Source organism: Cuculus canorus, chromosome 21 (genome assembly GCF_017976375.1).
Source record: "Cuculus canorus isolate bCucCan1 chromosome 21, bCucCan1.pri, whole genome shotgun sequence".
In the NCBI taxonomy this organism is placed as follows: Eukaryota; Metazoa; Chordata; class Aves; order Cuculiformes; family Cuculidae; genus Cuculus; species Cuculus canorus.
In genome coordinates, this window is record NC_071421.1 from 3,827,477 (window position 1) to 3,839,735 (window position 12,259).

Below are 12,259 nucleotides of genomic sequence, written 5' to 3' on the forward strand. Positions count from 1 at the left end.
CCGGCGCGGGGCCGGGGCCGAGCTGTGCCGGCTCGCTCCGCGCGTGGGCGCTGAGGGAAGCCGGTGCTTCCGCGCACTGTCCCGCTCGGGGAGGGAAGGGCGGGGGTCTCACCTGCCTCAGGTCTGCAGCGGGACGGGGCCGCGGTGGCCGAGGGCACGCGGTGTTCCGGTGTTTCAGTACCGGTACCGCCTTCGCGAGCTGCCGGCGAGGGGCAGGAGGGCGAGGCGGCGGTGCCGCTGTCCGCGGTGCTGAAAGCTCGGCGGTGCAGCTGTCCGTGGTTCTGAAGTCGGGGTGGTCCCAGGGCGCCCCCGCCGCCCGCCCCTCCCAACTCCCGCGCCCGTGGGAACCTGCGGCGCTGCCCGCGCCACACACGGGTTCAGCGCCGCCGCCCGCGGGTCCCGCCGTGGGTTTCCACGGTGCCGCCCCCCTACACTGCCCGTCTCGTCTCCCCCGCGCCGGGAGGCGGCAGAGCAGACCCCCGGCATCGCTCCGCTCCTGCCCGTGCTGCCGGCACCGGCGGCGCACGTCGGGGCTGCCGGATGAGCCCATCGCCGCCCCGGGAAAGCGGACACCCGCGGGACGGGGGTGCAGCAGCGGTGCCCCGGGGGTCCCGGTCCCAGCAGCAGCCCAGTAAAGCCCGGCCGCCCTGTCGGGGGCCGTCAGGAGCGGCGCGAGGGTCCCGGTCAGCGGTCAGCCACCGCGCCGTCGGGCGGGGCGGGCGGAGGGGCGGCCCCAGGGGAGGAGGAGGAGGAGCCGGCGGGGCCGGGGGGCGGCGGGGCGGCAGCGCCGCGCAGTGCCAAGCCGCGGCCGGGGCCGCCGGGGCCGGGGCCGGCGGGGCCGGGGCCGGGGCCGCGATGGCGCTGGAGCGGGCGCTGCTGGCGGCGCGGCAGGGCGACGTGGAGGCGCTGCGGGGGCTGCGGGCGGCCGGGCTGCTGCGGCCGGGGCTGCGGGACGCCCTGGGAGCCTCCCCCGCGCACCACGCCGCCCGCGCCGGCCGCCTCGCCTGCCTCCGGTACCTGGCGGCAGAGACCGCGCTCCGCGGGGACGCGCGGGCGCGCAACGGGGCCACCCCGGCTCACGACGCCGCCGCCACCGGCAACCTCGCCTGTCTCCAGTGGCTGCTCACGCAGGGCGGCTGCGGCGTGCAGGTGCGAGCGAGGGGCGCGGGGAAGGGCGGGACCCCCGGGAGTGGAACCCCCCCTGCTCTGTCGCCGGAGTCCCGGGTAGCACGGGCACGGCTCCGCCGGGCAGGAGGGCCACGGCGTCCCGGAGGGGCTGAGCCACGAGGGGGACACGGAGCCCCCCGGTTGGCGCCCCCCCCACCCCCCGAGGTTACACAACGGCGAGAGCGGGGCGGTAAGCGGCTTTCACCGGGGCCGGCCGGTAGCTAACGCCATGTGATGGGCCCAAGGAAGAGGAGGCGGCGAAGGGGCTGGGAGCGGGGATTAAGCGGGAAGGACGGGGTCAGCACGCTTCGATGCCCTGCTGGCCGGGGGCCAGCTCTGCCGAGCACGTAGGACGGCCCGGCCGGCTGCACAGCGGGGTCTGCGGCGAGTCCCCGAGGATGCCCAGAACAAGGGGGGCTTTGTGCAGCGCTGGCTGGGAGAGTAGAGACGCTTGTCCCACAGCCCCTTCCCGCACTCTGGCCCTGCTCCGTGCAGCCAGGACCAATGCGTTGGCTAGTACACCTTCCCCAGGGCCAGATCCCGGCTCAGGGATGCCCCGCGGCCACCCGTGGTCTCCAGCTCCACACATGCTCCCCAGCACCGACAGCCACCTTGCTTCCTCCCGCAGGACACAGACAACTCCGGTGCCACCATCCTACACCTAGCAGCCCGCTTTGGTCACCACGAGGTGATTGACTGGCTCCTCCGCTTCGGGGGCAGCGACCCTACGGCGGCCACTGACACGGGAGCGCTGCCCGTCCACTATGCCGCGGCCAAAGGAGATTTCCCTTCCCTGCGACTCCTCTTGGGACACTGCCCAAGGTAACGGCTCCTGCTGCCGGTGGGTGAGACAGGCTCTGTGCCGCTGGCTCACCGGCCCACCAGCAGGATTGGGGCTGTTGGGGGAGCAGGATGCCTGCTGCCGCCCTATTCCTGCCTCCAGCTGCTGGGCAAGGTGCCAGCGCTGGGCACGGATTCCGCATCCACCCTCGTCCCTCTGCTCCAAGGGCAACGCAGCCACGTTATCAGGAGGAGCAGCCGGCTGCACCTTCTTTATGGCCCGGGGAGAAAGGGCAAGGAGGAGAGCGGTGAGCGCTGGCAGAAATATTGCTGCCGGCTGCTAGGTCAGTTCCCTGGGCTCCTGGCGCAGGGCGATAACACAGCCGCCTTTGTCCACCCGCTGTTATGTAAATGGATTAGGCTGCCCGCCGAGGAGAGTCTGCTCCCCACGCCAGTGGCGACCTTTCCGCCCGCCCAAGGCTGCAGGCATCGCTGGGCACGGCAGCCTTGCTCAGCCATTGTCGCTGCAGCGGTGTCACCACTTGCCCGGGTGCCAGGCTGGTTCCCCAGGGCAGACGGTGCGGCAGCCCACCAGGCTCATGGTGCCCAGCCTCTCCAAGGGGCACTGGCAGGCGATTCGGTGCCCTGAATATCATTTCCCATGGTGGGCAGAGGCCACTGGAAATAACACACAGCCCTGGCCGAGGTGGAGCCCAGGGATGTGCTGTCGCCCAACACCATGTCCGGTGGGCTCAAGGGCTGCAGATCTGAGGGTTGTGCAGCTCCCTTGCATCCCGAGGCAGCAGGAGGCAAACCAGGGCTCAGCACCCCTCTGTCGCCGGGTGCCACTGCCCCAGACCCCCCAGCCTTCCCACTAGGCAGGCCCGCAGGGTCTCTGTGTCCCTGTGGCACCCACCAGCCTCAGCTTTCCCAGCCCCAGCTCTTTATCGCCGTGTGCCAGGGTTCAGGTATGCCACCTCAGCCTCAGAATTAATCCAGGTTAAACCCCGCAGCCCCAGCCCAGCCATGGCTCCCACTCGCTGCCCGCAGTGTCAGCCCCGGTGCGGTGCTCGTGGCCACCCTCCCACGTTGGCTTTCACACTTCTGGCTGGGGTTGCTCTGCTGCCGTCACTGCCTTCCCCCTGAATTATTCAGGGCTGGCCCCGCTCCCGGCCTCGTGCCCGCGCAGAGGCTCCGTTACAGCCACGAAATCCAATCCCTGGGTGCTGTCGTGGGATGCTGGTGCTCCCAGCGCACCTTCACACCAGCCCCATGGGCTCTCCAGCAGCCGGCAGCGCGGCGTGGGGTCTCGGCCATCTGGCAAAGCAGTTTACTAGCACTTGCCCAAGTGGCTTAACCCCTTCCCGATTAGTGGGGAACAGCAATCAGGGGCTGAACCCACGCACGTTCCCCCGCTGTATCCCTGCATCCCGGCTCCAACCCCTGCTTGGAGAGCACCCAGAGATGTGCCGGCCTGGCAATGCCGTGTCGTGGGGCAGGCACCACGCGGCATGGCACGGCATGGCAGGAAGGCAGTGCTGCCTGCGGCCCGTCTCACAGTTACAGGAATCAATTATTAAGGGCCCACGATCATTGTGATAACAGAGCAGAGTATTTATTGCTCTTCCTTTTTTAAATATTCAACAGGTTGGGTTTTTTTTTTTTTTTATGGAGCACTTAATAAAACGGCTTCCTGCACGGCGGGGACGTGGGATGCAGGGGTCTGAGATGTGGGGACGTAGGCTGTACCACGGTGCAGGTTGGCCTTTCCCTGCCGGCTCCCCTGCAGCCGGCGCTGCCTAAGCCGCTTATTTAAAAATACTGCTAAATTGCAGTGTCCAAAAACAGCCGGAGGAAGGAGCTTAGCCTAAGCAGCTGATTAACTTAGTGACCTCCCACCGCCGCAGCCACCGCTGCGCAGGGACCCAGTGCGGAGCTGTGGGGCTCCCGGCTCACGCTGCCCTGCCTGTGTGTGCCCTGGGCATCCCTGCACCCCCAAGTCTTGCCAACCCGCGTGTCTCCTGTGCATCCCCTGGACCCCCACATGTCCCCGTGCCCCCCAATTCACGTGTCCCTTGTGCATCCCAAGACCTCCACATGTCCCTGTGCCCCCCAATCCACGTGTCCCTTGTGCATCCCAAGACCCCCACATGTCCCTGTGCCCCCAATCCATGTGTCCCCTGTGCATCCCAAGACCCCCACATGTCCCTGTGCCCCCCAATCCGTGTGTCCCCTGTGCATCCCAAGACCCCCACATGTCCCCGTGCCCCCAATCCACGTGTCCCCTGTGCATCCCAAGACCCCAACATGTCCCCGTGCCCCCCAATCTGTGTCCCTGTGTCCCCCAACCCATGTGTCTCCTGTGCCTGGTGCATCCCCTGGACCCCCACATGTCCCCTGTACATTCCTGGACCCCCAAGTCTTGCCAACCTGCCTGTTACCTGTGCATCCCCTGGATTCCCGTGTCCTGCCAACCCGTGTGTCCCCTGTGCACCCCAAGACCCCCACGTGTCCCTGCACCCCCAACCTGCGTCTCCGCTGTGTCCAGCCATCTCAGCGCGCTGCCGTCGGTGGTGGCGGTGTGTGACGGGCGCTGTGCCCCGCTTGCAGCACGCTGAGTGCCCAGACCAAGACGGGGGCCACCCCGCTGTACCTCGCCTGCCAGGAGGGCCACCTAGAGATCATCCAGTACCTGGTGCAGGACTGCGGTGCTGACCCCCACGCACGCGCCCACGACGGCATGACCCCGCTGCACGCCGCCGCCCAGATGGGCCACAACACCGTCATCGTCTGGCTGGTAAGCGCTGTCTGGGCCCGGTGTGGTGGCACAGCGTGGTGGCACGGTGAGGTGCCGGTGATGCCGGCACTCAGCTCACCTGCCCGTGCAGATGAGCTTCACGACGGTGAGCCTGTCAGAGCGGGATGCCGAGGGGGCCACTGCCATGCACTTCGCCGCCAGCCGCGGCCACTCCAAAGTGCTGAGCTGGCTGCTGCTGCACGGCGGCGAGATCACCACTGACAACTGGGGCGGCACGCCGCTGCACGACGCTGCCGAGAACGGCGAGCTGGAGGTGGGTGCCGGCGGAGTGCGAGGGCTTGGAGAGGCCACCCAACGGCCCTGCCACGTGCGCCCCTCTCCCCAGTGCTGCCAGATCCTGGTGGTGAACGGCGCCGACCTTAGCGTCCGCGACGAGGACGGCTACACGGCGGCTGACCTGGCGGACTACAACGGCCACAGCCACTGTGCCCAGTACCTGCGCACTGTGGAGAACATGGTACGGCGGCGGCCCCGAGCGCATGGGAAGCACGTGGAGGGGGGCCCTGCCTGACCACGCGGCTGTGCCGGCAGAGCGTGGAGCACCGCGTGCTGTCGCGAGACCCCTCGGCGGATGGGGAATGCCGCCAGCCGGACTCGGGCATGTCATCACCCAACACCACGGCGTCGGTGCCGCAGGCGCGCTTCGAGGTGGGCTCCCCCACCAGCACCCTCTCCAACTACGACTCCTGCCACTCCAGCCAGTCCAGCACCGGCGACAAGAGGGGCGGCCCCGCGGGGGCCCCCACCGCCCGTGAGTGTGGGGCTGGGGGGACGTGGGGTGGGGGGAGCGGGGCCAGCTCCCCCCCTGACTCTCCCCCCACGCAGGAGTGCCCGAGCCGGCGCTGGCGGACATGCAGGCGTACATGGACATGCTGGACCCCGAGACGCGGCCGCGGGGCCGGGGGTCAGGGGGCGAGGGTCCCCCCCCGCCACCGCCCCCCACCTTCCCACCGCCACCACCCCCACCCCCCAGCACTCGGCCGCCCCCGCCACCCCCAGGCTACCCCGCGCCCGCGCCCCCCGCTGCCCCCCACACCGCCGACATCTACGTGCGCGCCAAGAACAACCTGCGGCACGTGGAGAGCCAGGCGCTGCGCCGAGAGGTACGGCCCCGTGCCCCACACCCTCTGGTGCCCTGTGCACCACCGCTCCCGGCCTCGCAGCCCAGGGATGAGCCCTGGTGGGGGGGACAAACACCGGGCACCGATCCTTGTGGGGAGCTGCCAGCTCCTGGTGGCACTGGGAGGGGGGACTTGAGGCCGTGTGCGTGCGGTGCTGGTGCACACCGAGGGGTTGAGGTGCAACCGGCAGCGAGCAAGAGGCCAGCGATGCTCCAGTGCCACCGTGGCACTGGGCAGAGCTACCCCATCGACCGCGCTGGCTGGGGCACCTGATGGCACCGTGCAGGCTGTCACATGGTGGCCGTCGCAGCCGCACCCACACGGCCCTGGCGATGCCACCGGCACCACAGCGAGCTGGGCGTGGGCGGCTGCGCAGGCTGTAACAAGAGCAGCCGGCTCCAGTGTCGCCCGCGCCGCAGGTGTCGGGTGGCACAGTCGGTGCTGCCAGGAGCTGAGAGGGCTCAGCCAGGCGTGCACAGGTAAGAGGGGTGCAGCCTCCCGGGGCGGGTCGGGGGCGCACGGGGACCCCTGACCCCCTGCCATGGCTCTCAGTACCCCACCGGAGCCGGGAGCCCGGCGCGCAGCGGGGGCCGGGGCATTGGCAGAGCCCAGCGCCGCTGGGAACGGAGGCGCATGGGATGGGGGTGTCGGCAGAGCAGGGTGTGCCAGGGCCATGGGGGCTCAGGACTCCGTTGGGTTTGTTTTGCACAGCTCGTTAGCGCTTACGAGGGTAAAGAGCGGCCGCGCTGGGGGGTACGGAGCCAGGATACCCCGTGGAGCTGCGGGTGGGGGCCGGAGTGGTGTGGGCGCCCCGTGCAGCGGGGCTGAGCGGCACAGACCCTGGCGCCGGGCTGGGGACAGGAGTTGGCACAGCGCCCGTGGCAGCTGGAGCAGGAAGCGCCGAGCTGGCGCTTGTTGACTTAGCTGTGGTTGGCGCTGGGCAGCCGGGTTCGCTACGCAAATGCCACTGGCAGTGGTGGCACAGGGAGAAATGCAAATAGCAGGGCCCCCGGCGCAGGGAGCGGGGCTGTGTCGTTGCAGCACCTCCGCCCCGCGCAGCGGGCACGGCCCCCTGCAGCACAGCCCGCAAAGCCGCTGCGGAATGTGCCGGGGTGAGCCAAGGCTGTGCTGCCCGAGAGCCCCGTTCAGAGGGAGGTTTTGGAGGGGGGGGATAAGCTCCCCATAATCCACAGCCGGGGCTCGGCACTCCGCTTCCCAGGGGGTTATCCCAGGCTCTTCTGGGCACATGCTACGGGGTCCCAGTGCCAGGCGCTGACGGTGCACGCTGCCGCCCCAGCAGGCAGCCCCGGAGCAGCCTCGTGCCGAGCAGCCCCCTGCCACCACCCCCCAAGCCGGGTATCTGCCCCACGGGCACCACTGGCCCAGGCCAGCACCACGACGGCTCAGCCCCGCTGAGCCCCGCTCCCCGTTGCAGCTGGCATCGCGGGAGAGCAGCCCCGAAGGCCTGCGCCGGGCTGACTCCACCAGAAGGTCAAGGAATTTCGGCAAGCAGCCGAGCACCGGTGACTACTACAAGCACCTGGGGCACGGCACGGCCGAGCAGCCTGGTCCGTGGCGGATGGCGCACAGCGAGGAGGTGAGACCGTGCGCCGCTAGCCCGCACGTGGCTCGGCAGCACCGGGCGACGCCTGCCCGTGCTCTCTTCCAGGCTTCGCCCATCTCAACGGACACCATGCGCAACGGCGAGAGCAAGAGTGGCTCCGAGCTGCCGCCGCCGCCACCGCCACCACCACTGCCCGATGCTGCCTGCCCACCACCCCCACCACCACCGCCGCCAGCCGAGAACCCCGCCGGCCCCCGCCGCTCGTCCTCCTCCACGGGAAGTAAGTGGCGAGGCGCTGGGTGGGCGAGGGGCGAGCGATCGCGGGCACCGTGCTGGTGCGTCTCTTCCCGTGGCGCTGTGGCCGCGTGGCTCCTGACGGGCTCTCTGTCCTTCTCTCCTCCGGTGTCGGCGCGGGGGCCCTCATGCCCACCCGCCCCCGCCTGCTCTCACTGCTGGCCGCTTCTCTTCTCTCTTGTCTCGCGGTGGCCAAATCTTTCCTCTGCCTCGCGCCCTGCGCTGCCTCTCTGCTTCTCCCCCTAGAAGGAAAGGCGCTCAGGCAGATGAAGAGTAAGTACCAGCGCCCCGCGCGCCTCCTGCCCAGGGGGTGCCGGGCACGGCCCAGGGGCACAACCCGGCACCGGCCTACGCCAACGCCACGGGGCGTTGACGGCCACCATGGTTGGGAGCCACCCGCTGCCCTCCTGCCCACCGCGCCCTCGCTGCCGCCGTGCCGCTGCCATGCGGGTGCGCCGAGTGCCGGCACGGGGCTGCCGAAGCCGCCGGGCAGGGGGCCCCGATCCCCACGGCCCCGCCGCCGGCCCCGCACACAGAGAGCCTTTGTTTGTGCTCAGCCGGCCGGCGTGACCCCGCCACGTGAGCGCACCCGCTGCTCCCCCGCCGCTGAGCGAGGCCGGCGGGCTTGGCTGCCGCTCGGCACCCGCTTTATTAGCGCCGGCTTACGGGGCCGGAGGGTCTCAGCTGGCGCTGGATGGCAGCGCGCGCGCCCCGCTGCGCCCTCAGCACCTGCAGCCGCTCGGTCCCGGCACGGCGCAGCCGAGCGGGACGAGCCGCAGGCACCGGGGAGGGGGCTCTGCCTTGGCACGGCACCATGGGCCGTTAGGGACCCCCACATGGCTGGCACGGACGGTGGGTGCTCACGGAGCGGGTAGAGCGAGCAGCAGTGCCGGCATCCGCGGGGGCACCGGTGCCACGCAGCCTCGGGGCTGGCAGTGGGGCTGGCACAGGCTGTCGGTGTGTGGCTTCTGGTCCCTTTGGGGTCACGCAGGGGGTCTGTGCCCCCCGGCGAGGTGGCGCAGGGGGGGCTGCAGCCAACCATGGAGCATCCTTCCACGGGCAGCACAGTGCCGCGGGGCGGGTGGCACCGGGGCTGCTCCGGTGGGATCCCAGGGAGCTGCGTGTGGGGATGCTGGTGGGGTCCGCTGCACCTGGGGAGCTGAGTGCTGGTGCTATGGAGCCGGTGAGCGTGGTGCTGCTCTGGCAGGGTCCCGTGGACGCGGGGAGCTGGGTGCCAGCGCCGACGGGGGCCATGGGGGTGAGGAGGGCAGTCGTCCAACCACCGCAGCCATCCCTCGGTGTAGAGGCTGCGGGCAGCGGGGCGCTTACTGCCCTCCCTGCCTCCCCTCAGGCACCAAATCCTTCAACATGATGTCCCCCACCGGTGACAACTCGGAGCTGCTGGCTGAGATCAAGGCTGGCAAGAGCCTCAAGCCGACGCCGCAGAGCAAAGGCTTCACCACCATCTTCTCCGGCAGCGGCCAGGCAGGGGCCAATGTAGGTGGCGGTGGGAGAGCTGTGGAGGCAGCGGCACAGCGTGGCACAGCCGGCACCAACCCACCCTCCCTCCTTCCTCCGCAGGCAGAGTCGCCGGTGTCCTCCCCGTCACCCACCAGGACGCCCACCCCACCGGCCACCCCGGAGGCTACGGGGCCACCGCGCTGCCTGGCAGGGGGCTCGCCGGAGCCGGTGCTGAACGGGAGCTCACCGGTCCCGGCAGCAGGCGCTGGGGCGGCGGTGGATGCGGAGGCGCTGGTTCCGAGCCACGACGAGCAGGGGCGGCCCATTCCAGAGTGGAAGCGGCAGGTGATGGTGCGCAAGCTGCAGCTCCGCATGCAGGAGGAAGAGGAGCAGCGGCGCAAGGTAGGGGGGTCCCACGAGGTGCGGCAGCGAGCGTGGCGCGGGCACGGCCCGGTGGCTCAGGACCCGGTGACAGAGCGCGTGTGGGGTTATCCCCCAGTCCCCCCCAGCCGCATGCAGGGCCGTCGTGCCGTGGGGGTGCCGCGTGCGGCAGCGTGAGGTGTGCACGGCGCAGCCTCAAGAACCCCTTTGCCCTCTTTCCCGTCGCAGCCCGGGAGCCGCTCGTCCCCCCCGTGCCAGCGCAGGTCACCCACCTGCGAGGACGCGCCGGGGCACACCGGGCAGCCGCTGTGGGACGAGCTGTGGTACCTAGAGAAGCAGCTGGGGAGCCTGCGGGTGATGCACGAGGGGCAGCCGTGGTGGCCGGAGGAGGAGCTGCCCGCCGCCCTGGCACCCCAGCGCTTCGCCCTGGCCCACGAGGACCTTCCCGCGCGTGGCACCCAGTGCCCCACGCTGCCATGGAGCGCGGCTGCGCCGCCGGCCACCCCAGGCGGCCGCGAGGGCTCTGAGCTATGGGGAGCGGTGGGCGGCTCTGGCGCCCGGCACGATGCCCAGCGCGAGATCCTGGGCTGCGGCGTCTCCGTCCGCAGTCTCAAGGCCAACTACGAGGGGCCGGGGGAGCTCCCCGTGCCCCTTCCCGGCGTCACCAAGCGCAAGCGAGCGCCGCAGCCCGGCAGCACCCGCCGGCCCGTCCTGGAGGAGGAGTATGGGGACGGGGCACCGCGACGGTGCCGGCCGGCACCGCCAGAGCCAAGTGGCCCCAAGGAGCGTGCCGAGGCACGGAAGGAGCGCGTTGTCTTCCTCTTCCTGGAGTACTGGAAGAAGCGGGCGGTGGCGGCGTCCACTGGGGAGGAGCGGCCGCGGCGTCCCGGGAGGCGGCGGTTGGCAGCGGGGCGGCTGCTGGCCCGCTGGAGGAGCATCGCCTGCCGAGTGCCAGGGCGGCAGATCCGGCGGCTGAGCCGCGCCACGGCGCTGTACTGGCCCCAGCACTTCCTGCCGCACGTCGGCGGCTCGCCCGTGCCCCACGACAGCCTCCCGCTCGACCTCTTCATGCTGGGCTACTTCCAGCTGCTGGAGATGCCGCTCAGCCCCGAAGAGCGGCGCTTCCGCCACCTCCTCTGCTACGAGATGTTCGACCGCCTCGGCAGCCACAGCTGGCACCGCGTCCGCCGCTTCCACCGCACCGTGCTGGAGCAGGTCGAGGCCGGCCACCGCTGCTGGCTCGACGGCTTTGACGACCTCGCGGCGGCGTTTTTTGAGGGCAGCCCCACCACGGTGGCCGAGAGCCCCCCAGAGCCCCCCGGCACAGCCCCACGAGGGGATGGGGTACCGGTGCCAGTGCCGGAGCTCGGCGAGTTCAGCGAGGAGGATGTCTGCCGCTTCATCGACCGCAGTTTTTCCTTCTGGAAGGAGAAGGAGGCGGAGATGTCGGACACCTGACGCCGGCGGAACGCTGCGGCTGTGCCAGCGGTGTGGCGTGGGGCCAGCCGGGAGCAGGCAGTGGTGTCAGCAGGACCCGGGTGTGCTCAGCCACCTCGGTGGCTCTGGCAGTGCCGCGGTCAGGCAGAGGGCTCGGTGCCGGTTCGCGTGGCCTCGGGCCGAGGTTGCAGTGTGCCGCTTGCCGTGGCTGTGTGTTGTGCGGGGGGGCGCAGCGCCGGGGCTGCGCTCCCCTCTCTGGCGTGGCGTGTGCGGTGCCAGGGCGGTGTGGGGCCCCGCGTGTCAGTGCAATAAAGCTGTGGTGTGCGAAGGGCTGACCGCGCCGCGCACTCCTTCCTCCTCCCCACGCCGGCGGCGCGCTGCGGGGAAGGCTACACCAGCCAAGCGCCGTGCCACGAGCGCGGCTCAGCCGGGCTGCCAGCGGCATGCGGGGCCACGTGCCGGGGTGATGCCCCACGGAGAGGGTGGTGGTGCCGGTAACACCGGTGTCTGTTGCAGGAGAAGGAGGAGGAGGCGCGCCTGGCCAGCATGCCGGCCTGGAGGAGGGACATCCTGCGCAAGAAGCTGGAGGAGGAGAGGTGAGCCGGGCTCCGGGTGTGCCGTGCCGGCCGGGCACCCGCGCCCACGCTAACACCCATCTTCCCTTTGCCTTCGCAGGGAGCAGAAACGGTGAGTGCCCACAGCCCCTTCCCTGGGCGGGCAGGTGGGCACGGCAGCGCCGGTGGCTCCGGTGACCATGGTGCGCCGTGCCCTCCGCCGCCGAGCAGGAAAGAGCAGGAGAAGCTGAAGCGGGAGGAGGAGGAGAAGGAGAAGGAGCAGTCAGAAAAGCTAAGGACTCTCGGGTACGATGAGACAAAGCTGGCGCCCTGGCAGCGGCAGATCATCCTCAAGAAGGGGGACATAGCCAAGCACTAGCCACGCCGCGCCCCAGCTCTTCACGGCGGGAGGAGGCCGGCGGCTCCCACCGCGGGCCGGGACGCGCCTCGGCACCCTCCTCCCGCCGCGGACAGCCGCGTAGCCTGACCCCGTAGCCCCCCTCGTCCCGCTGCCGCCAGCCCACGGCCAACCGTGGCGCGGGGCACCGCGCGTGCCATCCGGCTCCCCGCTGGCACTGCTCGCCGTTGCGGCCGCGGCGCCCTCACCTCCATTCCTGCCCATCCTGCCTCCTCCAGAGCGGCTCAAGGCCGGCTCCCCGCGCCCCGCACCGCCTGCCTTTCC

General features: G+C 70.7%; 1 protein-coding gene across 7 annotated transcripts; it reads left to right on the top strand.

The window, feature by feature from the left end:
- Positions 1-779: 779 nt before the first annotated feature.
- On the top strand, positions 780-12,115 carry ESPN (espin). Of its 7 annotated transcripts, XM_054086000.1 has the most exons (15): positions 782-1,149; positions 1,796-1,989; positions 4,558-4,744; positions 4,836-5,018; positions 5,091-5,222; positions 5,297-5,516; positions 5,591-5,868; positions 7,322-7,483; positions 7,556-7,730; positions 7,991-8,017; positions 9,096-9,241; positions 9,326-9,607; positions 11,540-11,619; positions 11,699-11,710; positions 11,809-12,115. In XM_054086000.1, exons 1-15 carry the CDS (start codon positions 856-858, stop codon positions 11,954-11,956), a joined length of 2,520 nt encoding a protein of 839 aa, XP_053941975.1. In that variant the 5' UTR covers positions 782-855; the 3' UTR covers positions 11,957-12,115. The 7 variants fall into 7 exon arrangements, with proteins under 7 accessions (XP_053941970.1, XP_053941971.1, XP_053941972.1 ...); XM_054086001.1 differs by lacking the exon at positions 7,991-8,017; XM_054085995.1 differs by lacking the exons at positions 11,540-11,619; positions 11,699-11,710; positions 11,809-12,115 and adding an exon at positions 9,815-11,533 and having other exon boundaries at positions 780-1,149.
- The last annotated feature ends 144 nt before the right edge of the window (positions 12,116-12,259 follow it).